Here is a 26835-nt window from a genome sequence, read left to right as displayed (position 1 = left end):
GAGAATGAGAGAGAGAGCGCACATGAGAGGGGGGAGGGCCAGAGGGAGAAGCAGACTCCCCGCCGAGCAGGGAGCCCAATGCAGGACTCGATCCCAGGATCCTGGGATCATGACCTGAGCCGAAGGCAGTCGCTTAACCAACTGAGCCACCCAGGCGCCCAATAAATAAAAATCTTTAAAAATATATATATAAATAAAATACTTGGGGCACCTGGGTGGCTCAGGTTGTTAAGCGTCTACTTTCAGCTCAGGGTCCTGGGATCGAGCCCCGCAATGGGCTCCCTGCTCAGCAGGAGCCTGCTTCTCCCTCTCCCTCTGCTGCTCCCCTTACTTTTGCTCTCTCTGTGTCTGTCTCTCTCTGTCAAATAAATAAATAAATAAATAATCTTTTTAAAAATTTTTAAAAATACTTAAAATAATGTTAAGTTTTAATACACCTACTTTTTAATTTTTTCAATAATTAATGGGTTTTTTGGGGGGGAAATCACTTGGCTCACCCTAGTCCCAGTCCTGATGCCTATTATTTATCTTCTGACTCTTCCTATTAGAATGTCAGCTTCCTGAGGGCAGGGACTTTTGTTCGTTTTATTTCCAGGTAATTCTCCAGCTTCTACGGCAGTGGGAGGCCCAAATAAGTGCTTGATGAATATTTGTGGAGTTAATGAATGAGCAAATTCCCTTCTTATAGCAGAAGGACAGGGGCGTAGAGAGGTTAAGTAACTTGGCAAAGGCTGCACAGTAAGTGATGAGCTAGATATGAATCTAGGCCATTTGTGGAGTCTGTGCCCTCAACTCCTATGAACCTAGTGGCAGAATCTAGACTCAAACCAGATCTGATGCTAAAACCCATAATGACACCGATGTACTGCCCTTCAGGTGTGAGTGGGGGCCTACAGCCCAAAGCTCTGTATTCTGGCCCTTGTGCCCTTATCCAACTTCATTTCACTTGGCTTCTGTGCTCCTGGAATTTCCCAGACTCCATTCTCACGTCAGGCTGTTCACCCTGCTCAGCACACATTTCCCCCAGCATTTCTCGTAACTGTCATTTCCTCATTATTCTTGCCCCAATTTCAATGTTACCTCCTCCGGGGAGGCCTCCTGGACATTACAAGGCAGCCCCTGACACTCTGTCTGGTTGCCCTGTTCTATTTGCTTCATAGCCCTAAGCATCAGGTGAAATCATGGAATTCCTTGATTTGTCTGTTTCCATGTTTCCTATCCACCTCCCACATCAGAATATCAGCCCCAAGGGGGCGCCTGGATGGTTTAGTCAGTTAAGTGTTGGACTCTTGATTTCATTTCGGTTCAGGTCATGATCTCTGAGTCATGAGATCAAACCCCGCGGCCAGCTCCCCGCTCAGTGGGGAGTCTGCTTGTCCCTCTCCGTCTGCTCCTCCCCCTGCTCTCTCTAAAATGGATAAATAAATACAATTTAAAAAAAAAAAAGAGGGCGCCTGGGTGGCTCAGTCATTGGGCATCTGCCTTCAGCTCGGGTCATGATCCCGGGGTCCTGGGATCCAGCCCCGCATCGGGCTCCCTGCTCCTTGGGAGGCCTGCTTCTCCCTCTCCCACTCCCCCTGCTTGTGTTCCCTCTCTCACTGTGTCTCTCTCTGTCAAATAAATAAAATCTTAAAAAAAAAAAAAAAAGAGGGGCACCTGAGTGGTTCAGTTGGTTAAGTGTCGGACTCTTGATTTCAGCTCAGGTCATGATCTCAGGTCATGATCCCTGCTCAGCAGGGAATCGGCTTGAGATTCTCTCTCTCCCTCCCCTCTACCCCTCCCCTGCTCTCTCTCGCTTGCGCTCTCCCTCTCTTTCTCAAATAAATACACAAAAATCTTAAAAAAAAAAAAAAAAGAATATCAGCCCCAAGAGGGCAGGAATATTTCTCTGGTTTGTTCACTGCTGGGTTCCCAGTGCCCCAGCACACAGCAGTTGCTTCATAATTTCAGTAAGTGAGGCAAGAAATAAGACCAATAAAAATATACATCATGCTGGATGGTGCTAAGTGCTAAGGAGAAAACTAAAGAGACAGTGGGTGGTGAGTTTGAGCAGAGGTTTACATTTTAAATAAGGGGATCTAGAGGCCACCTGAGAGTAAAGATCTGAAGGAGGTGAGGGAGGTTAAATTCTTGCCGCCCCCATCAGACCTAGCCGCAGACCACGGCCTTCTCTTGGGGAGCACGTCTTTCTTGTCCACCCCTGGAATCTCGGCTCCACGCCAGCGCCTGGCTCACGGTAGGCGCCCTCTGAATGGAAGTGGGGTGAAGGAAGGCATCGGGCACGAATGAGGCCAGCCTCCGTGCACTCACGTCCTGCAGCAGCTTCTCCAGATTCTCCTGCAATTCGTAGAAGTAGACGGTGGTGATGAGGCCGTCGCGGGACTTGGTCAAGCAGTCCCGGGCCAACTCGATGATCTGGTGGTGGATGAAGCTGAGCACGCCGTCGGCCAGCGGCAGCACGCTGTCAGGTTCGTAGGCGCGGGCGAAGTCGCGCAGCTTCTCCTCCATCTGCGCGGTGGCCTGCGGGAGGGACAGAGGCGGGGCGGGGGTGCCGGCGCGGGGCTGCGCCTGGAGGCAGTGGCCACCAGGAGCCTGTGCTGCGCGCGCCGGCCACCAGGGGGCGCGCGGAGCTAAGGCGAGCGAGGGCTCCCGCCGCCCGGCCTCCCAGCGGCCGCCCCCCGCCCCGCCTCACCTTCGGGAACCTCTCCTTGTAGACATGGTTCATCATCACGATCTCATTGTCGTAGGAAGAGGGGGAGCGCCCGGGGCTGCGGGGAGAGAAGCCCATCCTGTCCAGCCCCCTGCCTCCGAAAACAGCCAGGCATCAGATTCCTCCCCACCCCCGCAACCCCGGTAAAACTTCACCCATCGTGTTGCAACCCGTTTAATCACGCGGACAGGGGTCTCGCAGTACACAGACCCCCAGTCATCAGCTTGGGTGGGTGTGGGGGGGTGTCTGCCCACCTGAGGCTCCGCGAGCGAGGCCGCACGGCAGGAGAGCGGCGGCCACCATCCTCGTCAGTGATGCTCTCGGTGCTGCCAAAGTGTTTGGAGAGGAAGTGGAGCTCATCCACGGTGGGCTGGTAGGGCAGCTGGTGCAGGCGCTCCTGGGAGGAGCAGGAAGACTGCGGGGAGGAGCGGGGCCGGGGTCAGAGCCACCGCGGTCCCCCCACATCTCGCGACCCTGGGCTGGGACTCCTGGGGCTGATGGGCCACTGGGCAGGGTCGGGATCAGGACCTGGTTTATGATCCTTGGATCCCAGGGTCCAGGTTGGGACTCCTGGAGACAGACAGGGGGACAGGGACAGACACGGATGAGAACTGTGACGCTCACACAGATGTGGCCAGTGGGAGCCTGTTTAAAACTTGAGTCAAGTCACATCCCTCCTCTGTTCAGAACCCTCCATGGCTCCCACCTTACTCAGGGTGGACCCTGAAGTCCTTCCCAAGACCCACAACATCCTGCAAGATTGGGTCCTATATCTCTGCCGTCACCTCCTCCCACTCTCCCCAGCATTTTACTCTGCTCCAGCTGCAGAGTCCTCCTTGATGGTCTTTGAACAAGCCACACACACCCCTGCCTCGGGGCCTTTGCACTGACTGCTCCCTCTGCCTGGAGCATATCTACTACTGATCATTCCTCCTTCACACCTTTGCTTAAATGTCACCCCTCTGGGTGACATTCATCCCTCTGAATACACATCCATCACTCCCTCTCCCTGCCCTATCTTGTTTCTTCTTGCTATATTTATCTCCTGACTTAGTATATCTTTACTACTAATTTTTATTGCTGTCTGCTCCTTGATGGGAAGGTCTTGGTTCTGCTTGGTCCCTAGTCAGGACCTAGCATGCACAAACACAGACCCACAGATATCAGTGGAGAAAAACAAGGATGTCCACTTGGTTCTGCAGGCAGAAGGATCTTTTGAAACATTACATCACTCACTCCCCATCCCATCAGGGTCTATTAAAATAATTTTTTCGGGGCGCCTGGGTGGCTCAGTTCTTAAGCGTCTGCCTTTAGCTCTGGTCATGATTCCGGGGTCCTGGGATTGAGCCCTGCACTGGGCTCTCTGCTGGGCGGGAAGCCCGCTTCTCCCTCTCCCACTCCCCCTGCTTGTGTTCCCTCTCTCGCTGTGTCTCTCTCTGTCAAATAAATAAATAAAATCTTTTAAAAAAATAAAAAATAATTTTTCAATGCACATAACCTATGATCTACAGAACCACAATTTCAAATAGTTCAGGCTGAATTTTTAGTATAATTTAATATAAAGCAAAAAAGCCTTTGTATGGCTTCCCGCCACATTTAGAATAAGATCTACGTCCCTGCCCTGGCTGAGAAGCCCCAGTATGACAAGGGTGCTGCCTGCTTCACCCCCGTCTGTCCACTTCCAACCCAAAGCTCCAGCCACTCAAAGCTATCTTCAGCTTTCCAAAGGCAACAAGTTGTCTGTTGCCTCTGGGAGTTTGCACATGCTGTTCCCTCGTCCCCTTCCTGAAACACCCTTCCTTTCCTTCTTCCACCTGCCAAACTCCTGCTGCTCCTTTGTCTTGGCTTCAATTCCACGTCTCCCAGGAAGCCTTCTTTGACCCTCCCCCCAGCTGAATCAGGTCCCCCCCATATTGCTATCACCTCGCCTGGTGCTACTCCCATAACAGCTCCAACCACCCTGTGTTGCAAATGTCTTCTTATTGCTCTGTCTCCCCTCATGAGGGCTTCATCAGTCCTTGGATCCTGGCCCAGCTTATAGCACCCACCCACCATATGACAGTCACATAAACGTCTACTGAACATCATACCAATGGATGGATGAGTGAACCGGAGACATGGGTAGAAAAGGGGGGTGGATGGAGAGAGAGAGAGAGACTTTGAGTATTGCAATGGTGGAGCAAATGTGTTCTGGGTGAAGGGTGTGCTGACCTTGGCCAGCTGAGCCCCTTGGGCAAGCGGCTCAACACACGAGCCTTAATATCTTTATCTGTAAAATAAGCCGGTGATGAGTAGGACCCCCAAGAAGATATGTTGAGGGTGGAGAATAGGGCTTTTGAGGGGACCTGTAACTTGCCAATAGATGGATGGGTGACATCTTGGAAAACAAGAAGAACCCCAAACTCTCCTTAAGGTCAGCCTGACCACTGGCCTGGATGTGGGCCTTCAGGTTGCAGGACTTCCCTGAAGCTCCCGCCCACTCGCCCACCTGCCAACTCACCGAGACGGTGGAGCTGGGTGTGTTGGTGCCATAGCCAGACGAAGGAAGCGAAGCCAGAGACCAACGGCGTCCGTCCGCCCTGGAACCCAGCCGAGATATTCAGAGGCTGCAAGGCCCCACTGGTCCCCCCACTCCTCAGGATGTGATAGAAGCCATTGGCCACCACCAGGGTAAGGGGTGCGGGGATATATCAGTGCTTTGCCTGAAATTCCAAAAGGCCCTCAGAGCCAAGGGGCTAAAAAGGAAGTCTTCCAGCCAGGCACCAGGGACCTGGAGCAAAGATCAGTCTCCTCTGCTACTTATGATGATCCTCCTTTCCTGTCATCCTCACTCCAAACAAGCCTCCCCAAAGCAAACCCCGAGGAGGATCAGAAAAAGCCCACTCAGGGAAATCAATCCAGAGGAGTCCCAGTAGTTGCCCCCAATGAGAAAGCGCTCCGAGTGAGACCACTTGAGTCTTTTCAGAGAAGAAAGGCCCCTCCCTCACACACACACACACACACACACACAGACGTGATCACTCATGTCCACACCCACAAGTGTTGTTGCAACTAGTGTGGTCAAGTTCACAAATTGACAGTCACACATATTCACACGTGACTCCTCAACACACTCACACACAATCACTGTCCCATACGTGGATCCAAATATCACACCCACACACATGCAAAACCAGATATACACTCACATATAAACACATACACTTAGAGACCCAGTACTCACACTCTGACACAAAGACACACACTCCCCCACACACTTTCTACCCTTCCACATTCACACAGACACATTTAAGAACCCTCACGCACTCAGTCACACATTCGAACTCCCACACAGCCACACATTCATTCACACTCCCACCAGATTGCACACTCACATGGAGACATTCATGGAAGGGCATGCTCCCTCACATATTCACACACATTTACAAATGTACAGGTACACACTCACACATGTTCACATTCGCACACTGATGCACACCCCTATGGACACATGTGTAGGCACAGGCTGCCTCACATTTTCATAGTCTTACAAACTCATACTCACACATCCACATCAGCACACAGATCGCACATCACAGGGACACACACTCTTGTGCACGAGACTCGTCCCTCATTCCTCCCTCCAGGCAGTGCCCTCCCAGCCCAGGCAACTGCATCAAGCCCAATCTTAGAGCCATTTTCTGGCTCCCTGTTGCTCTCAGCTGAATTCCACAGCCAAGGCGGTCTTCCCCACCCACCCCAGGGAGCCATCCTCTCTCCCCACAGTCCCATGTGAGTCCCACACGACAGCCTTCACCAGACTTTGCGGTGATCCAGGTTTTCTGATATGCCACCCCAACTTAACTCCGAAGATAGAGACGGGGTGTCATTCACCTGTTATGCTCAATTCCCAGATCACAGCACGTGTTCAGACAACGTTTTTAGAATGAATAAAGTTTAAAGAAAAAGAGACCCGCCCAAACATCCTGGTGACTCCCAGAAGTTTCTCCAAAACACATTGGAGGAATCTTTTTGACTCCCCCAATTTCAACAAAAGCCCGAAGAAATTCACTAGTGACACTCCAGAAACCCCCAAAGACCCCAGTAGGGACACCTGAAATTCCTCCTCCTGGGCCCTCGAGAAATAGCCCCAGGTGCCCTTCCTCTTGTTAGAGACCAAGAGTCCCTCGGTGGGCATCATGAAGTCTGCGCTTGCGCACCTCATCTCCGCTCCCTGTCCTGTTGCTATGGAAACGCCCGGCCGGGAACTAGAGGCTAGGGAGATTGAGACCCTGGGCTCAGGGCGCAGGCGCTTTCGCTCCAAGGCAAAGGAAGTCCCACTCCTCCTCTGATTCCTGATAGGAGGTCGGCCCCGCCTTCTCATGGACCCCGCCCCTAAGGCCAGGCGCTTATTCCCGCTGGGACGTTGGGGCACTCTGCGGGTCCCTCGGGCCCTGGCTCAGGTGCAATTAGGAGGGGAACAGATGGTGGCCCAGACGGTGGGTCGGGAGGGTCCGGCCAGGGTTCTAGGGCCCTGGGGAGAGGGACTCACCTTCGGGAAGAGGCAAACGAGAAGTGGGCGGGGGTGTTGGGGGAGAAGTTGCGGGGGCTGTCCAAGGGACTGCTACCTGTGGCGGAAAGAGGGTGATTTTAAGACTTGGTGTGGGAGGCAATCCCACCAGGCCTTCTAATCCTTAAAGAGGGTTGCAAACACCAGCTCCTCCCCTCTTTAGCCTAGTCTCACCCACGTATGAGTGGACCACGCCCCCTTAGCTGTGGCCCCGCCTCTCTAAGTTACCGAGTCAGCCCAGCCCCCCTCCAGGCCGGTTCTGTCTTCATCAGAGATGGCCCCGCTCCTCAGGTATGGTTCCTCCCTTCAGCCCCATCCTCTTTTCAGTCTAGCTCCGCCTGGACCTCTGCCCACCAATGCCTGTCCCTCAGCCGACTGACCAAGGCCACACAAGGGTGGTCCCGCCCTTTGCCCAATCCGGCTCCTCCTCTGTCCAGACTCGGCCCAGTCCTGCGGCATGAATACACCCTTCGCCTGTGCCCCCACCCACCAGGCTGTGGCCACGCCCCTAAGAGGTGGCCACACCTCTTCTCGTCTGATCCATACCCACCACCTGTCTCACCCAGGTGTCCAGGCAGTGGGGAGTGGGGTCGCGGCAGCGTGGGCGAAGTGCTGGTCAAGATGAGGCTTTTCCGGTTACTGGTGCGGCAGCTGCGCGGAAGGCGAGGCAAGGGGACCGGGCCAGGCCACAGCCCAGTGAGTTTGTGAACCCAACCATCCACCTTCCCATCTCAGATCCCCACCTGTCTCCTATCTGTGGGTGCTTGGAGGTGCCCCCAGAGGATTGCTCAGTGGAGGAGGTGACAGAGGTCTCAGCATGTGTGACCATGTTAGCACAGTGTCAGTCATGGAATAATAGACATGTTGTCCATGTGACACCATTGGAGACACTGAGTGCATGTGTGTCTTTGGGGCTGTACATGACATTCTCTGTATGTAAGCACATGTGGCGCCCAGGGTGTGAGCTCAGCACTGGGTTGGGTTTATCTTATGTGACACAACCTGTACCTTTGTGTGTCTGTGTGACACAGCGTGTAATGCCACTTGTCCATGGCGAGACGTGCCATTGTGTGCTGTACCACGTGTGTGTATGATTTCTGCTACATGTGTCTATGTCTTCGTGCGGCATTCTAAGTCTACGTGATATCCTGCCCTTGTGTATGTGACATTCACCACATGTATCCACGTGTGGCATCTATTGTGTCTGATACTGTGATACTGGGCATGTTTGAACCTGCCACCATGTGTGACATTCCCTAGATGAGTCTTCCATGTGTGATACTGTGTCTCTCTATCTCTGCAAGATTCCCTGTGTCATTTATTCTGCATCCATGTAACACTGCATGTGACATGCTTAGGTGATATGATGTGCTGTGACATTGTTGGGTGCATGGATGTCATTGCCATACATGTGTCTGTGTGCATCTTAGATGCCAGAATCGTGTGTGTGTGTGTGTTACCATGCATGTGACATCTTCCTGGGTGTACACAACACTGTACCTGTGAGCTTACTCGTCTGTGTGTGATGCTGGGGGGTCCCTGTGTGTCTGGGCATGACTCGGACCTATGGCCACTGTATGCGTGATGGCTCCAGGGTGTATCTGGGCCACTGGGACTGTAGTGTGTGTATGTGTGTGACATCATGTCCTACGTGACGCTGTGTGTCACTATTTTCCGTATGAGGCTGTGTTCTTGGTGGGGGGTAGTTTGGGCTATGATAAAGCCCCCCTTTCCCTCTGCCCCTCAGGATCCCAGCTTCTGAAGAGGGAGCCCCCAGCCCCTCCATTCCCCTCACCCCCCGCCACAGTGACTGAGCATATTAGCGAGACCAGGAACACGCGGCATGGGGGTGGGGGGGAGGCCAGGCTGCGGCTATTGTTCCGAGGGTGCCAAGTCCCCCACCCTCCCCTTCTTCCCCTACCCCCACTGGGTTGCCCGAGCCCTCAGCTCCAGCAGACAAAGGCGCCTCAAACCCCCCCCCCGCGCCGCCCCCCCCCCCCCCCCCGCCCCGTGGCGGTCCTCTCCGGCATACAGTCCCCCCAGTCTCGGCCCACACAGTCCCCAATTCAGCCCTATCCCCCCGCAGGAAGGGACCGCACGGACACCTCTGGCGCAGCTGGACCGGGTGCAGCATCCCGGGCCCCGCCCTGCGGCAGCGGCCAGAGGGGCGGCTTTGGTGGGGAGGGCCGGGTCAGGGTCTGAGGGATGGGGTTCTACCTCTTGGTGCGGCGGAACATACTGCCGCCAGGGAAGGAGGGCATCGAGAAATTGGAAAGCGCAGTCCAGAGAGAGTCAGACATGACCCGGCGGCGGCGACATGGTGGCAGGTGCGGCAGTGGCGGCGGCAGCGCGGGGAGCGAGCGCGCGGGGCGGAGGCTGAAGCCGCAGCGGGCAGGGGAGGGCGGGGGAAGGGAGGGCCGTGCCACTGCCGCCCGCCGGGAGGGGGCGCTGCTGTTCCCCAGCGCGCCAGGCCCCGCCCGCGCGCGCCCCTGGCGCCCCCACCCGGGCTGGAGAAGGGACGGCCAGCCCTGCGCATCTTTACCCAAGGCTCACCTGCTGCTTTTCCGGGGCAGAGGCAAATCCTTCTGGAAGGCAAAGGGGCAAAAGGGCAGAGGTCAGCCCACGCTGACCAGCTGCTATCTGCAAGCCCTGTCACCCCCTGGAGGAGCAAATGTTGGGTTGGACGAGTCCCTCAGCAGCAGCCTCACCTGCACCCTTCATTATGCCTGGAGGGCTGGGCTCTTTGAGGGAGAAGGTACCAGAGTGATTTCTCTCCCGACCGCAGAGACCAACACAGAGCCCCATATTGGACTCCTGAGTTGACATCTCAATGTGCGTTTGTGGAAATGAAACAAGAGCCTATTTGAAAAATATTTCTTGAACACCTCTTATATGCCAGGCCCTGTCCTAGACACTGGGGACACAGCAACGAATGAGAGAAAAATTCCTGCCCTTTTGGAGCTAGCATTTAGAGAAGGGAAGCAGACAATAAACAAGATTAATATAGAAGTAAATATGATAAGCTTAAGCATTCCTAAGTGTCATGAATAAAATTAGGGTGATGTGAGGGAAAATGATGAGAAGGACATGATGGTCAGAGGGCTGCTCTGGGGAAGTGACTTATTTTTAAATAGGTGTTTTATTTTTTATAAAGGCTGTGTTGGGGCGCCTGGGTGGCTCAGTCATTAAGCGTCTGCCTTCGGCTCAGGTCATGATCCCAGGGTCCTGGGATCGAGCCCCGCAGAAGCCTGCTTCTCCCTCTCCCACCCCCCCGCTTGTGTTCCCTCTCTCGCTGTGTCTCTCTCTGTCAATTAAATAAATAAAATCTTGAAAAAAAAGATTTTGTAAAAAAAAAGATTTTGTTTATTTGACAGAGGGAGGGAGCACAAGCAGGGGGAGTGGCAGAGGGAGAGGGAGAAGCAGGCTCCTTGCTGAGCAGGGAGCACGATGCAGGGCTCAATCCCAGGACCCTGGGATCATGACCTGAACCAAAGGTAGACACTTGACTGACTGAGCCACCCAGGCGCCCCTGTGGGGAAATGACTTTTAAGATAGTTGTTGAAAAAATAAGAGCCAACCATGAAGGATCTGTGGAGAGAGCATTCCATATAGAGGGAACTGCAAAGGGCCCAAAGGAGACAGGAATGGACTTGGCATGCTCAAGCATGGAAGGCTGAATGAATGAATGAATGAATGACTCCACACCCCAAGGGTTCTATCCCACCCCCAGCCAGATTCAGTGTTGAGGGTGGGGTAGTTAGGATGGCTCAAAACTAAAATCGGAAGTGGGAATCAGATGATGGCCAAGTGGTCTTTTTGATCATGATGATGATAATAATTGCTAAATATTAACATTATGTGTCCACACCAGAAGAAAGTTGTGTTTTGTTTGTCAAGCACTCAGGAAGCCACTACAGGGATCAAAAGTTATGGAAGTCAGTGCCTTTTCCCAGGAGAGCAGTGGGGAGAGGGAGTGCCACCTTCCAGTCAGTTCTGTGTCCACAGGCCAAAGTGAATAAAGGAGGTTGGGTGGAGCTACAGATGGAAAGATTCTAATGGAGGTTTCAAAAACCTATTGGTGGGGACTCCAACAAGAGGAAAATGAGGAACCTTCTAGATCCTTTCTAGGATCTCTGAAAGCAGAAAGCCCTGGGTTCAAATCCCAGCTTTGCCTCTTATAACCTTGGCAAATGACCTCCCAACAGTCCCATTTCTCCTAGAGGATTCTGTGTGATGATTCAGGTGTCTAACACCTTAGCATGATGCCTAGCACATAGTAAGCACTCAATAAATATTAGGTCATAGAAACAGGACTTATTATGAATGGACATGCTGTATGAAAGAGGATGGGCCAAAGGGACCTCCCACTCCCATGTACAGAGGACATACATATGGTTAGGGTCAAAGAGAACACCGTCCAGATCAGCAGCCCTGCCCTCCCGAGCCACGGGTGACCAGAAATCCATTCCAGGTTTTCCCTCTGTTTTTGCAGGATCGGTTTGAATGAGCTTCGGCGGGGACCAGCCAACTGGGCTGGACGACTGCAATGGCCCAAGCAAAATCTAGACCTGGATTTTCCGGCCACGGAGCCCAGGATTCCAGATCCGGGTACGCTGGGCCTTCGAGGGTTAGCCCCCGGGGGACCTTTTTTTTTTTAAGATTTTTTTTTTTAATTTATTTATTCAGGAGAGACAGAGAGAGAGAAGCAGAGGGAGAAGCAGGCTCCCAAGGAGCAGGGAGCCCGATGCGGGACTCGATCCCAGGACTCCGGGATCATGACCCGAGGCGAAGGCAGACGCTTAACCATCTGAGCCACCCAGGCGCCCCCCCGCCCCGGGGGACCTTTAAACACCTCCCGGAGAAGTCCTCGAACCTAGCTCCAATTGCTAGCGCCCCTAAACATTCTAGAGTCTAAGAAAAGGGCAAACTGGGGCTGTAGAGGATTTGGATCCTCAGTGTCAGAGTAAAGAGACACCACCTCCATCACTAGCTGCAGAGCCGCTCTGCCAAGCGGATTCTGCTTCTCCCTGGGATTGATGGACGGCTCTGTGGATAGGGCTTTCGAACTCAGGATTTTGTTCATATATACAATCCCAGCTGCACACAGTTGGAGGCCCTCGGGCGCTCCGCGGTTGTGGGACAGCTCCTAAGGGATTGCATCAATGTGTGAGGATGTGCCCAAGGCAGTGAAGTGGTTAATCCTGCCATAAGGAAAGAGGTAGGGGCAGGACTCCGGCAGGGTAGCCTGGCCCTGAGGATGCCCCAGGAAGGAAGGGTGGGGGAGTGGGAGGATCCCAGGCTGGGGGCGGGGTCTTGAGCAAGAGATGGAAGGCCCGCGTGGCGCTGAGCCAATGGGAGTCGGCGCCGGCCCGGAGGGCGGGAACACACCCCCTTACAGGCCCCGCCCCTTCCCGCCCTTTTCCTGGGGACCCGACGGCGCGGACCCAGACTGGCTGCTTCAGCACTTGCTCTGGCTTTGCCGCTGCTCCCTCCCTTTTCTCAGAACCCCTTCTCCCACCCCAGCACTAAGATGGGGTGGGAATCCAGGGGAGATTTCGAGAGCCCAAGTCTCTTAGATGGAGCCATCTGGGTTCTGTTTGAAAGCAAATTAGCTTTCCAACCCAGGTCTGGCTCCAGCATCATCCTGACTACTCGGGAAGTCCTTCCTATCATCTGACTCAGATTTTTCCTGCTGCAACGACCGATCAGCTAACCTTGGTCTCCAACCTCAGGGATAGTGTGGGTTAGAGGAGTCCTGAAATGGACGAAACCCTGGGTGAAGGTTTGAATCCTCCCCTTCTTTTTCCAAGCACCAGGCTAGGGATGTACCTTGAGTCTGGGGCCACCTAGGCTTTATCTAAACTCCAGATTATTTAGCGTGGGTCCAGGAAGCCTCACAAGGACCAGACCCCAGGCAGGCCTTGGGGTGAAGCTTTGATCAGTTTCCTCGCTGGGGTCAGTTTAAGAGCAACATCGAACCTTCCTATTAACCCTTAGAAGCTCACGAGAAAGATAGTAGAAGAGGGCCCTTCTGAGCTTCAGAATCCCCACCCATCTTTAAGGTAGGAGTTCCTGACGCGTGGATTTCCCCACACTCCACATTCCTCAGTGTCCCACTCTGTGCAGTGGACTCACTCCCGCGCCTGCGCAGCCTGGAGACCAGTATCTTCTAAGGCTGCAAGGAGCTAAAAATCGCTCCCGCCCACCCACAAGCTGGGCTGGACTTGAGGATCTCGCGGGGGGGGGGGGCGGGGGGCGGGTAGTGAAAGGAGGGGGAATGAAGAGTGAGGAGGGAGGCTGTCTAGGGTGTCTGTCCAATTAGGGCAGTAGGAAGAATCCTGGTGGCCCGGCAGATGCATGGAGGTCGAAGGGGTTCCCCAAGCCTCAGAAGGGGGTTCCTGGGGTAGTGAGGGGCTAGGCTGCAGCATAAACATGTTTGCGGCCTCTGCGGCGCGCCGGTGGCCCCGAGGGGCGCGAGCCCTGGGGCAATAACTTTGCTCTGCACCCCATCACCCCCAACCTGGCGTTGCGCCCTGGCGATGACTTCGGTCCCAGCCCCCTCCTCCTCCAGCGGGCCAGGTGCCCCTCAGGCTATCCTCGAGGGGGAGCGCTAGGCTGCACCCCCTCCGTCAGCTCCCTGGATCCCCGGGCGGCGCCTGAGGGGCGGGGTCGCCAGCGCGGCGGGACGCGCGGCTACCGCGTTCCCCTCTGGTAGCGTCCCGAGGCGGTGGGAGGGGGCGCCCCGGCCGGCCCCCGCGCAAGTTCTCCCGCCCCCTACCGGGCCCCGCCTCAGGGCGCCGACCCCTTCCCCGCCACCCGGGACCGAGGCCGCCGCGTACCTGCAGCCTCCGGCGGCGGATCAGGCCCGAATCGTCCATGGCGGCGGCGGCTTCGGCCCCGGGGAGGGAGGAGGGAGGTGGCGGCAGCGGCGGCTGCGGGAGGAGGGAAGAGGGAGGGAGTGAGAAGCCGCGGGGACCGCGGCGGCGGCGGCGGCGGGTGGGGGGTGGGGTGGGGGTGGCGGGGGCGGAGCAAAGTGGGGCGGACCCGGCGCCGTCACTGCGTCTGGGCGCCCGAGCCGGGCCTCGGCCAAGGCTGCCCGCGCGGCGGGGTGGGAGGGGGCAAGAGGGGGAGGAGCTTCCCTATGTCCCCAAGGGAGCCAAGCTGCGGGGAGACCCCTATAAGCAAAGATACCCCAGGGGAGAGACATGCCCATGGGTAGACCTCCAACCCAAGAAACACCCAAGGGAGACATTCTCACTAAGATTATTCCTTATGCGGATACCCACCCCTCCCCGCAGCGACCCCCTCAGGGAGACACATTTCCACGGGTTGATAGTCTCCACCGGGAGGCCCGTTCCAATCAGAAACTACCCCCTCACCCTGAAAATCATTCCTAAGACAGATGATCTCTGAGAGGTAGCGTTTCCTCTCAAAAGCCCCCTGCCGCCCCCAAGAAAAGACACTTCCGCAGAGAAAAATCCCCACGGGTGACATTTCCCGTGGAGAGCCTGGTGAAGATACCCCCAAAGAAAGACCCCCCTAAAAGCCATATTCTCTGTGGGAAATTGTTCCCACCCACGAGACCCCCATATCCTGAGGAGATACATTCTTACAGAGTGACATTCGCATTGAGGACACCCATCCTCACGGGAGATGTTCCCACAGAAAAACATTTTGCATGTATATACCGCCCCCCTCCCCAATCAGAGCTTCCTCGGGGAACCCTGCAGCCCCTCTAACGACCCCCTCCCTCACCGTCAGGATTAAGTAGCCAGGCCAGGCTGGACTGTATTTATAGGAGCGATTAGCTGGTAGTTTGGGAGGGGGGCAGCTGAAGCGATTTTCACACACACACACACCCCGCGAAGTGTTCCTACAGCTGAGACCAAGCCAACCATGCTTCCCAGAGTTGGTGTGGAAAGTATCAGTGACCTCTCCACTCCAAGCATTGGGGGACAGGGTGCGGAAGGGGCTTCCCAAGAGTCCCTCCCCCTAACTGACCAGGAAAGCCCTGGAGGGCGCGGTCACTGGGCGGGAGCGACCCCTGCCGGCCAATGAATGAGACGGCAAGGTCTAGGTCCAGGTGTTCCCCAAACACTTTTTTCCTCATCTCTGCGACTTTGCCTGAGTTATCTCAGTGTTGCTCTCTGTCTCTGTTTGTCGGCATGTTTGTTTGCCATCCTGCTAAATCTCTTCTTCGAACTTCGCTGTCAAAGGCCCAGACTCCGCTCTTGTCGCCCCTTCTAAAGAAGGCTGTCGCGGGAGCTCTCCATGGTGCTGATCTCACGCGCTCCTGTCCGCGGTGCTGAATTCCGAGGGCAGGGTTGGGGGCTGAGGTCAGGGGAGGGAAGGGTTGCCGGGAGGCACAGCCTAAAGACTGGACAGATCTGACAGACGAGCACCCTGGACTACCCCAAAATGGACCAGGGGAAGGCTAGGTCCACTAGGTCTTGGTTGCTGAAGCCTATAGGACATCAATGGGTGGGTACCCCTGGAGGGGCCAGGAGACAGGGCCTCCTGATTCGTTAATTTACTCAACACGTACTGAGCACCTACTGTGTACAAAGTAGTGTTTGATATCTGGGAGTTCCGCAGTGAAAGAGACAAACAAAAACTCTGCATTAGCCTGAGAAGGGAGGGAGATTTGTGGTAGTGGGCATTGCTCCCAAAAACGCATATGCACACACTACCAGCACAGGCACACACACACACTGCAAACATACACACAGACACGAACGTACCAACACATGCTCAGGAAACAGACTCACATACACATAGTCACACACTCTGCAAATATGTACTCCTCAAAAATACACACACATACACATTCTCAGCAAACACAGACTCACACACAAACACATATATATATTTGCAAATATGCACTTAGAAAACACAGACACACTGAATCTTATGCAAACACAAAAACACAGAATACAAACACAAAATCAGCAAACACAAGCACAGACAAACACATATACACATAAACTCACACTCTGCAAAGACACACATATGCAAACACATACTGAGAAAACACAGACATACACACACTCAGCAAATGCAGACACACACAAGCAACATGTACACTCAACAGACACAAGCACACACACATAATACTAAAACCAAAAGAAGCTCAGCTTCACACAAACTCTTACCCAACACACAGACACAGTATCCTCCCCACACAACACATGGACACACATACGCACTCAGATACTTGCTGCAGGGCTGTTCTTCTCACAAGACTTTCCCACTAGAATATAAGTTCTGTGAAGTTGAGATTTTTTTTATAGATTTTATGTATTTGTCAGAGAGAGAAAGAGAGAGAGAGGGAGAGAGGGAGCGTGCTCAAGCAGGGGAGTGGCAGGCAGAGGGAGAAGCAGGCTCCCTGATGAGCAAGGAGCCCTAGTTGAGACTCAGTCCCAGAACCCTGAGATCATGACCTGAGCCGAAGGCAGATACCTAACCCACTGAGCCACCCAGGCATCTCGAGGTTGAGATTTTCATTTCTTCCTGCATCCCCAGAACCTGACACACAAGAGGTGCTCCATAAACATAAACATTTGTTGAATGAATGGATGAATTGAGGGAATGTTTGTAAGAAACTCACATTCACAGAAACTGCAGAGGCACACACACACACACACACGTTTCAGATACAGACACACACCCTCTCCACACATGTCAACACCTCCTTTTTCACTAATGGTCACCATTCATGGTCAACAACCTTTATCCACTGACTTATCCACAATATTCTCACAGGACAGGCATCCTGACCCTACACCCCCCTCCTTCACATTTATTATATCTTACTCAATTGGACACACTTGGCTTGGGATACATACAGGCTTCCTCACCCAGATTTTGAACACATACACACACCCATACAACCACTCAACCAAGAGACACACATACTATACCCTCACACAACAAACATACACTCTATACACACACAGTCATACAAACACACTCATCCAACACACATACACATAGATAGAGTTTAAGCCACAATTTCAACATAAAGGCCAACACAAGGATATATACACAGCAGTCCCAGGTTCACTGGCCTTTGGTCAGCTGGAGCAGGGGGTGGGGCAATGAGAAACTCCTCCTCTGCATCAAACCACACCTCCTTTGGCTGCCACTCTTTCTTGCACTTGACCCTGAGGTGTCTCAGCTGCGCCCTAGACCCCCATCCAGTTAACAGGTGAGGAGTGGCCAGAGGGGGCAGAGGAGGGGAGGGAATTGTCTTGTCTCCACAGACCCTCAGGTTCCCCTACCTTGTGGCTTTTGGACCCCAGCAGCAAAACTCGAGTTCTGCCACAGCCAACCTTGGCTCCAAAGGCCCAGCCCTGGTGGCAGCCCCTAAGCCGATTGTGGGCCGAGAGAAGGTGACCATGAGAGGGGCCAGTGGGGATCAAGCGGGAGGGAGGAGACTGGGCAGAAGAGAGGGAGGAATTACTGGACAGAAGAGGGAGATTGCAAGAGCTGGAGAGTCCCTTTAGTTCTGAAGACAGAGGGGATCACCTGAGGGCCAACAGGGTGGGAGATCCTGCTGGGTGTGAGGGGGAGGGGCACCATGGTCAAACTAGAGGAGGGGGCACTTGGGCCTAAAGGGATGGAGGGGACATGAGTCTGATGGGGGAGAAGGGACTCCTGGGTCAGAGGCAGGACTTCAAGGCCCCATGAGATTTGAAGATCCTTGGTCATTGCCTCCCCATCAACTCTCTTTCTCTGCTCTCTCTGCCACTGTCTCTTGGGTAGGCATCAAGAGGGTACTACCCTGACCTCCTGGAAAGGGACAGCCAAACCTCACCACATACCCCAGCTGACTCTTGTCTCAAGTGGACATGGCTTGCAGGGGCCACACTCGACCCAAGGGACTGACCTGGACCCTAGGACTGACCCTCGCATGGATCCTGCTGGGAGCCTGTGGAGGAAGCCGCCCACTCCCAGCTATGTCCCGGAGACATCATAGGCTGGCGGCCGATCTTGGCACAGGTCAGCTGCACCTTGCAGGTGAGCACTCCAGACCCTGCCTAACCTCCAACACCCAAGAAATCCCACTTCACCATAGCAATACCAGAATTTCCTTATGAGAGGAGCTTAGGGTGACACATGGGTGGGGGAAAATGGGGAGTCAGGGCTTGTGCTGAAGAATGGTAGTTAAAGGGGCAGTCAGTTAAGTGTCTGCCTTCAGCTTAGGTCATGATCCCAGGGTCCTGCTTCTCCCTCTCCCTCTGCCTGCCACTCCCCGCTGCTTGCGTGCTCTCTCTCTCTTTCTGTGCCTGTCAAATAAATAAATAAAATCTTTAAAAAAAAAAAAGAATGGTAGTTAAAGTGCTTAGATTCTGGAGTCAGACTGCCTGGATTCAAATCCCACTCCCAATTCTGCCACTTCATAACTGTGTGACTCTGAGCAAGTCACTTAACCTCTCTGGACTTCATGCAGACCATTAAAGAGGGAGAAAAATAGTAGACCTACCTCATAGAGGTATTGTAAAGGGATATATGTAAGTATATGAAAACTTACACCACTATCACAGACATAATAAAAAATAAGCTGATTATGATAAACTATTATTATTATTATTCTCATTCGAAATTGCATTTGTGTCCCAAGAGAACTGTCTTTATTTAAGTTTAACGTTTGGGTGGCATTGACATAACTGGGGTTATGTTCAGGGGACCCCCGGGCCTTGGTTCCCCAATCCTACCTGAGGATCCAAGACTCCAGCTCACAGGAGTTCCCTTCTCCATGGTCCTGTTGTCCCTCAGAGATGGACACGCCAGAGGCATCGGACCCTGGGATGGTCCCAGAACGCTGTGGGGACCCGAGCCCCGGGTGAGTACAGTACTCGCCAGCGTTTCCTTGTGTTCTTTGCTCCAGTTGCCCCTGTCAGGGGCCACAGCCCCTGTGCATCCTGACCCAAACGAGCCTGTCTTTCCCGATGTTCAGGTGCGAATCCTTTCTGGGACACCTCCAAGTTGCCCTCCACAGTCGCTTCCGCCTGCTGTTACTGGGGATACGCCAAGCGCAGCCGCTCTGCTCCGAGCTCTGCGATGTCTGGTATGGGAGGCGGGGCATAAGGGGCGTGTCCTATGGTTTGGGCAGGACCAAAGGCAGGATCTGCAGTTTGCTAGTCCTAGAGTTTGAAAGGGCGTGGCCTGTCTCCCAACAAGGCCAAGGTCTAAAGATGAGGCCTAGTGTTTAGAGGCCAGGTAGAAAGGAGCGGGGCCTCTAAAGGACCCGGCTTTTTTAAGATTGGCAGTACGGAGGCGTGGCCTTCCATGGACCTGGGCTTTTTAAGGGGCGGGGCCTCCTGATAGAAAAGAGAAGCTAAAATGGTGGGGAGTGTAAGGGGCTGGCCTAAATTAGATGGTCTGAAGTCTGCAGGGATGAGGCCAGTTGTGCCAGGGCCCTGGGTATGTGTGGAGAATATAGGGCATGGTGAAATCTGGAGGATGGCGTCCCTGGGGACGTGATCCTAAGAGGCGGGACCTGGATCTGGGGGCGGGACATACACGAAGCGAAGACTTAGAGGGCAGGAAACCCACTAGGATGCGACTGCGGAGACTTTACCCACCTTCTCTCTACACACCATCCACAGGTTTGCCACCTGCGAAAACGATATCACCTGCGGCCCGACTTGGCTCTCACTTCTAGAAAAGAGGGACTGTGAGCCTGGCTGCACTACCTATGACCAGGTGAGCTTGAGACAGAAGATGCGGGTGAGAGACTGGGACCTCCCCTTATTATGTCCAGTCTTAACCCGCCTATGCCCCAGGATCCAGACTGACACTCCCAAGGCCCCTGCTCCCACCCTTCCCCCTTCCGCAGCCTAGCCTCCATAGTGGGATACGTCTGTACGCTCCTTAGGGCCCACTGAGTCTGGATTTGGCCTCCCCAAGGGACTGTCTCTGCTCTAGGCCCATCCACAGTTCCCCCTGGAAGACCCAGAAGCCCAAATCACCTTCCCTAAGGTCCCAGCCTTAATCTGGCCCTCCCCCACCTCAACCCGGGGACCCAGTAAAAATAACTCGCCCGCCCAGGACTCCACTCCTGTTATGTCCCCGCCCCCACACTCCTGGGAGGACCCAAAGCGGGTAATTGCCCACCCCTAGACCGCGCTTCTACACTGGCCCCTTCTTGCAAAGTCCGGGATTTTCCCTTTCCAAGGCCACGCCCCTCAGCCCTCCCTCCCCCTCAGCCCGAAGGCCACGCCCCCGAGTATCAGGACTCCGCCCACTCGGGCCCTAACTCCACCCCCTCCCCCAGACCTTCGCTGACGGGGCGGACCTTTGCCGTTCCGTTCTGGGCTACGCGCTGCCGGTGGCAGCTCCTGGCGCCGGTCACTGCCTCAACATTTCCATCTCGGTACTGCCGGGTTCCAGACAGGAACGGAAGGCCGGGGAAATCACCTTCCCGCGTTTCCGCCGTTCACGCATCTCGATCCTGGATGCTGCGGGCAGCGGGAGTGGCAGTGGAGGCGGCAGCGGCCCCTAGGGGGGCGCGGGGCCTTGGATGGGAGATGAGCCCCTTCCCCTGTTCCGGCCCCTCAGGACACCCAGAGCTCCACCTCTCTCCCGCTCTGCCTTCTAGTTTCGAGTCCTGTCCCGCCTCCCTGGAGTCCCAGAGACTCGCCCTTCTCCAGATGATCAAAGAAATAATCCAACTCTAGCTCATCTTCCCCTCTCCCCCCGAATAAAGTCGCCAACTAGAGCACTGTGATGTGGCTGCTTCTTGGGGAAATCGGTGGCAAGAATAGCTGCCAGAGAGTGATCAGTGTCTCACTTCAAATCCTCAGGTCCCAGAGTTAGCAAGTGATGCACACTAGCATGTAAATGACAGCCTATATTCTGAGCACTTTCACAACTTGGAATATCCAGGTGTCAGAAATGGAGAGGGGTCCAGAAGAGGGGCTGACAAGGGCAAAAGGTATGCTCCCCCACTGTGAGCCACCAGGTCCATGAGGAGGCTCCTTGACTTGTATAGACCTCAAGACCTTTATGGCCCTTCCCTCTGAGTAAGCCGACCCAACAGTGGCTAGCCTGATGCCTCTTTCATTCCTTCCTCCCTTTCTTCCAAATCCCAGTCCGCTACCTAAGACAAAGGACTTGACTCAGATTTAAAATTTGGGATGTAAGTGCTACTCCTGATCCTCCTCCTATCCAAGAGCCTTAGGACAGCCCGTTTCCTCACCAGTAAAACAGGGGCAAAGTGCCTTTTAGTTCTGTTCAATAGAACAAGACTGATGATGTCTCCTGTGCCCAGACACTGCTGTGATAGATCAGGCCCATTCTCTGCCCTCAGGGAAGATGGAAAGGCATAAGAGAAGAGACTCCTGCGAGAGTAGCAGATAGACCTCTTTCAGCCGCAAGAGACAAACTCAGCTCAAATTACCTTTCGCCAACAGTGATGAGCTTCAGGAATGGCTGTATCTAGGTCCTTAAATGATGTTAGGAATCTGTCTGCATCTTTTTCTTGGCTATACTTTCGGACAAGATCTCCTCACAACAGCAAAGATGGACCAGCAACTACATGATTCCAGTGGTTAAAATGGGCCTATTGCTCTGTAAAGCCAGCAAAGTTTCCAGTGCTGGCACTCAATGATCCTGCCTCATCGTGAGCCCATCACCAAACCAATCACTGTGCCCAGAGGGATGCTGTACTCTCACTGGCCTGATATGGGTTATGGGCTTGTGCCTGAAGGCAAGGTGGGGTCAGTTCCATCTAAACCGTATGGACTGAGGATGGTGGAGAGGTGGTCCCAAAGGAAAATCAGGTGCTGGAACCAGAAGGTTAAGGAGTGCTGGGGAAGGAATCAAGATATATTGGCCATAGAGACATGGCTACGACCCTGACTCTGGAGTATGTCCACCTGGGTTCAACATCCCAGTTCTACCATTTACTCACGCTGTAACTTTGCGAATGTTGCCCAGCCATTCTGAGTCTGTTTCTTTATCTATCAAATGGGGATGATAATCATTCCTCTCCTAGGGTTGTTGGGAGTATTAATGAGTGAATGCAAGTTGTTCTGGTTATACATCGCTGTGTAGCAACTCAAAACTCAGTGGTAAAAAACAACAATCATTATTCTTTCTGTTTTCTGGTGGTGGTTCTTGTTCGCTTAAACACTGGCTGGGGTTAGAGTCATCTTAAAGGCGTCTTCATTCACACATCTGTTGGTTGGCACTGGCTCTTGCCTTGAACCCCAGCTGGGGCTGCTGACCAGAATCGCTACACGTGGCCAGTCCCTGTGGCTTGGGCTTCCTCACAGTATGGCATCTGGACTCCAAGGGCAAGAGTTTCCAAGACAGTCTGGTTGAAGGGGTCTCCTCTCTGACTCCCTAGCCTTGGAAATCAGTGTCGTCTCCACTCTATTCACTGATGTTGTGTCACTAGAGCCAGCTCGTATTCAAGGGGAAGCATCTAGACTCCATCTCCTCATGGGACGGAGGTCATATAAAATACTTAGAAAGTGCCGGGCACATAATTAACAATAAGTGTAGACGTCATCCATTATCATTGTTGCGGTTATATACTGCATTATTGTGACGAGGATAAGTTGACATTCAAGGAAGAAAGTAGATAAGCCTTTGAAGGATCTCCAGGCAGATGACCAAGCTATAGGCATGGGCATTTCAAGTAGAAGGCCTGGGTATTTCAGGTTCTGGGAATTCCCAGTTGCTCAGTGAGCCTGGAGCACAGTATGGGAGAGGGGTCAGATCACAGAAGGCCTTGAACACCAGGCAAAGGGCCTTGGCCCTGATGATAAGGGGTGTGAAAGCCATGGAAGGTTTACACAGAGAAAGATCCATCAGACTTACACTTTTTTTTTTAAGATTTTATTTATTTATTTATTTGAAAGAGAGAGCAGGAGTAGGGGGGAAGGGACAGAGGCAGAGGGAGAAGCAGATTCCCTGCTGAGCAAGGAGCCCAATGTGGGGCTCAATCCCAGGACCCTGGGATCCTGACCTGAGCCGAAGGCAGACGCTTAACCGACTGAGCCCCCTGGGCGCCCCTGGACTGACACTCTCGCCTGCCTGGATGAGGAACACCAGTGAGGATCTCGGGACAGGAAGCAGGTGGGCAGAGATGGGTGAAAGAGAACCAGAGGAATAACCCCCATGGCGGTCCTAAGGAGAGCAGGCTCGTGTGCAACCTTCCAGAAACAGGTTGTGGTTAACTTCATTTTTTTTTTAAATTTTTTAAAGAAGAATTGATTGATTGATTGATTGACTGTGAGAGTAGGGAGGAGCAGAATCCCAAGCAGGCTCCATACTCAGGGTGGAGCCCAACATAGGGCTTGATTTCCCCATTCTGAGATAAAGACCTGAGCCCAAATCAAGAGTCAGATGCAACCGACTGAGACACCCGGGTGCCCCCAGACTCCACATTTCTAACAGATGAGCTTGATGCTGCTGATCTGGGGATCCCTAGTTGAATATCCGGGGATTCAAAGACATTTGTTAGAAGTGACATTTGCGGGCACCTGGGTGGCTCAGTCCGTTAAGTGTCTGCCTTCAGTTCAGGTCATGATCCCAGGGTCCTGGGATCAGCTCCATGGTGGGCTCCCTGCTGTGCGGGGAGCCTGCTTCTCCCTCTTTCTCTGCTGCTCCCCCTGCTTGTGCTCTCTAGCTCTCTGTCAAAGTAAATAAAAAATCTTAAAAAAAATAAAAAGAAGTAACATTTGCAAATTACATCTTTAGGGTGCCCACTGGCTTCTGGTTATGGCCAGCTGTGAAAAAGGGATAGTTTATCTTGTCCAGGCAAATTCCATCAGCAGTCAGAAGAGCCTATAAATTCAAGATAAACTGTAATTCTTTTTTTTTTAAGATTTTATTTATCTATTCATGAAAGACAGAGAGAGAGAGAGAGAGAGAGAGGCAGAGGGAGAAGCAGTCTCCCAAGGAGCAGGGAGCCCGATGCAGGACTCGATCCCAGGACCCCGGGACCATGACCTGAGCCGAAGGCAGACGCTCAACCATCTGAGCCACCCAGGCGCCCGATAAACTGTAATTCTAATAATTCTGAGGAAAAAAATGTAAATCCAAACTTGAGAGCATAAATTTACAAATTTACAGCACAGAAAAGGACAGGGCAGAATTATTAATGGAATCTGGATGGGTAAACATTTTGCAACTACAATGATAACCAGAGGCTGTGGCTTGAATAGAAGGTGCCGCTAGGGTGGGGAAAGGGGGAGGCCACAGTTCCTCCCCAAGGTCTGCCTTCACTATCCCTGCCCTCAGGCCTTCACAAAGCAGGTCTTCTCATCTCCAGGTATTTGCGCTTACTGTTCCCACTGCCTGGAGCCCTCTTCACCCTCCTGATCCACCCCTCACCCTTCCGATCTTGGCCATTCAGCTCCTCAGGCTCTCTGGGCCCCAGAGCAGAGCTGCCAACCCCATCATGCACTCCTGAGCTCCCCTGGACCTCAGTGGGTACTCAGAGACCTTTTGTAGCTGGCTCAGCGCTGGCTTCCTGGTGCCCACCATGGGACCTGTATGGAGTGGAGAGGTATTCAGTTATGGGCTGAATTGTATCCCACTCCCCAAATTCATGTTGCAGTCCTAACCCAGTACCTCAGAATGTGACTATATTTGGACAGGGTCTTTAAAGAGGTAATTAAAGTAAACTGTCATATGGGGGGCCATAATCCAATGACTGGAGTCCTTAAAAAAAGAGATTAGAGGCAGCTGGGTGGCTTAGTCGGTTAAGCATCTGCCTTCGGCTCAGGTCATGATCCCAGGGTCCTAGGATTTTTTTTTTTTTTTAAGATTTTATTTATTTATTCATGAGAGAGAGAGAGAGGCAGAGGGAGAAGCAGGCTCCCAAGGAGCAGGGAGCCCGATGCGGGACTCGATCCCAGGACTCTGGGATCATGACCTGAGCCAAAGGCAGATGCTTAACCATCTGAGCCACCCAGGCGCCCCCAGGGTCCTAGGATTGAGTCCCGCATTGGGCTCCTTGCTCAGCAGGGAGTCGGCTTCTCCCTCTCCCTCTGGCCCTCCCTGCAGCTCGGGCTCTCTCTCTGTCAAATAAATAAATAAATCTTTAAAAAAACTTAAAAAAAACAAAGGAAATAAATCAACCCTGCCAACACCTTCATCTTGAACTTCTAGCCTCCAGAACCGTGAGAAAATAAGTTTGTTGTTAAAGCCACCCAGTCTGTGGCACTTTGTTATGCAGCCCTAACCAACTAATACATGCTCCATAAATAATATTCCCACAATGCCCTGGGCTTCTAGCATCAGAACATCTACTAACAAGTGAGGAGCCATCCCCTTTCTTCCTTCTATGACATTGCCACTGCTTGAGTCAAGGAGGGGTCAAGGGTGAGGGAAAGAGGTGGGGGGTGGAGTACTGGGTCTCTCCCACCCCCAGGTACCAGTTCTTAACTTTTTACTCGATATTCCCTTCCCCCTGACAGGGATTGCTTTGGGCATAGATATGTCCTACTTTCAGCCAGGAAGTGACAGGGCAGTTGCTTGGGGATGAGGCCTTTGGAGGTTGAGATGTGATATCTGGAACTGTGGCAGCCATAGTGGGACGATGAGAGGCAAAAAAACCATCAAAAATGGCAAAAGAGAAGATGAATTTAAAAAATAGTGTCCTTGAGGGGTGCCTGGGTGCCTCAGTTGGTTAAGCATCCGATTTTTTTTTTTTTTTTTAAGATTCTACTCATTTATTTGACAGAGAGAGACAGCGAGAGAGGGAACACAAGCAGGGGGAGTGGGAGAGGGAGAAGCAGGCCTCCCGCCAAGCAGGGAGCCCGATGTGGGGCTCGATCCCAGGACCCTGAGATCATGACCCGAGCCGAGGGCAGTCGCTTAACCAACTGAGCCACCCAGGTGCCCCAAGCATCCGACTCTTGATTTTGGCTCACGTCATGATCTTGGAGTCATGGGATCAAGTCCCGAGTCAGGCACTGTGCTCAGTGCAGAGTCTGCTTGAGATTTCCTCTCCTTCTCCCTCTGCCCCTCCCCTCCTCCCATGCTTGCTCTCTCTAAAATAAAAAAATAATAATCTTTTTTTTTTTTTTAAATGGTGTCCTTGAGTGCTTGGGTGGCTCAGATGGTTGAGCGTCTGCTTTTGGCTCAGGTCATGATCCCAGGGTCCTGGGATCGAGTCCCGCATAGGGCTTCCCGCTCAGAGGGGAGCCTGCTTCTCCCTCTGCCTCTCTCTCTCTGTCTCTTATGAATAAATAAATAAATAAAAAAATCTTTAAAAAAATGGTGTCCTTGATGTTGAGCCACCTGACTTCCAAACTTCTCAGAGTGAGATAAACCTATCTTGCTACTGGCAAGGCTGTGCGGGAAGTAAGTGCTTACTTACATTGCTGGTGGGAGCGCAAGTCTTCACAGAGAGGAATTGGAAATCTCTCTCCAAATTACAAACCACATAGACCCTCTAACCCAGCAAGCCCACCTCTGGGAACTTTCCTACAGACAAAACTGCATGAGAAATGATGGCCCATTCTCCAATGTATATGTGTAACAGCAAGCTGGGCGACAACTCAATGTCTCTTAAGAAGCATTAAATAAACCACAGGACAGTCACACCGAGGAC

The 26835-nt window shown here is 53.1% G+C and overlaps 2 protein-coding genes across 5 annotated transcripts in view; one reads left to right on the top strand and one right to left on the bottom strand.

The window, feature by feature from the left end:
- MAST1 (microtubule associated serine/threonine kinase 1) overlaps positions 1 to 19017 on the bottom strand; it is a 39417-nt gene extending 20400 nt beyond the window's left edge. The window contains exons 1-9 of one of the 3 annotated variants that reach the window (XM_073887644.1): positions 18977 to 19015; positions 14099 to 14191; positions 9813 to 9844; positions 7822 to 7910; positions 7242 to 7317; positions 5211 to 5289; positions 2965 to 3125; positions 2693 to 2768; positions 2311 to 2520 (exon numbers count right to left, since the gene is read on the bottom strand). In XM_073887644.1, the coding sequence (XP_073743745.1) occupies positions 2311 to 2520; positions 2693 to 2768; positions 2965 to 3125; positions 5211 to 5289; positions 7242 to 7317; positions 7822 to 7910; positions 9813 to 9844; positions 14099 to 14137 (762 nt within the window). In that variant the 5' untranslated portion in view covers positions 14138 to 14191; positions 18977 to 19015. Of the gene's footprint in view, positions 1 to 2310; positions 2521 to 2692; positions 2769 to 2964; positions 3126 to 5210; positions 5290 to 7241; positions 7318 to 7821; positions 7911 to 9476; positions 9605 to 9812; positions 9845 to 14098; positions 14192 to 18976 lie in introns of those variants that run through there. The other 2 variants (XM_025863199.2, XM_073887645.1) reach the window with 2 other exon arrangements.
- Positions 18085 to 20766, top strand: RTBDN (retbindin). Of its 2 annotated transcripts, none has more exons than XM_025863349.2 (5): positions 18085 to 18278; positions 19038 to 19104; positions 19219 to 19329; positions 19871 to 19967; positions 20539 to 20766. In XM_025863349.2, exons 1-5 carry the CDS (start codon positions 18110 to 18112, stop codon positions 20764 to 20766), a joined length of 672 nt encoding a protein of 223 aa, XP_025719134.1. In that variant the 5' UTR covers positions 18085 to 18109. The 2 variants fall into 2 exon arrangements, with proteins under 2 accessions (XP_025719134.1, XP_025719136.1); XM_025863351.2 differs by having other exon boundaries at positions 19020 to 19104.
- The last annotated feature ends 6069 nt before the right edge of the window (positions 20767 to 26835 follow it).

The sequence above is a fragment of the Callorhinus ursinus genome, unplaced genomic scaffold (assembly GCF_003265705.2).
Source record: "Callorhinus ursinus isolate GAN/ISIS: 27379988/994484 unplaced genomic scaffold, GSC_fseal_2.0 scaffold82, whole genome shotgun sequence".
Classification (NCBI taxonomy): domain Eukaryota; kingdom Metazoa; phylum Chordata; class Mammalia; order Carnivora; family Otariidae; genus Callorhinus; species Callorhinus ursinus.
The sequence above is the reverse complement of the archived record's forward strand: the minus strand, read 5'-3'. Positions and strand labels throughout refer to the sequence as shown.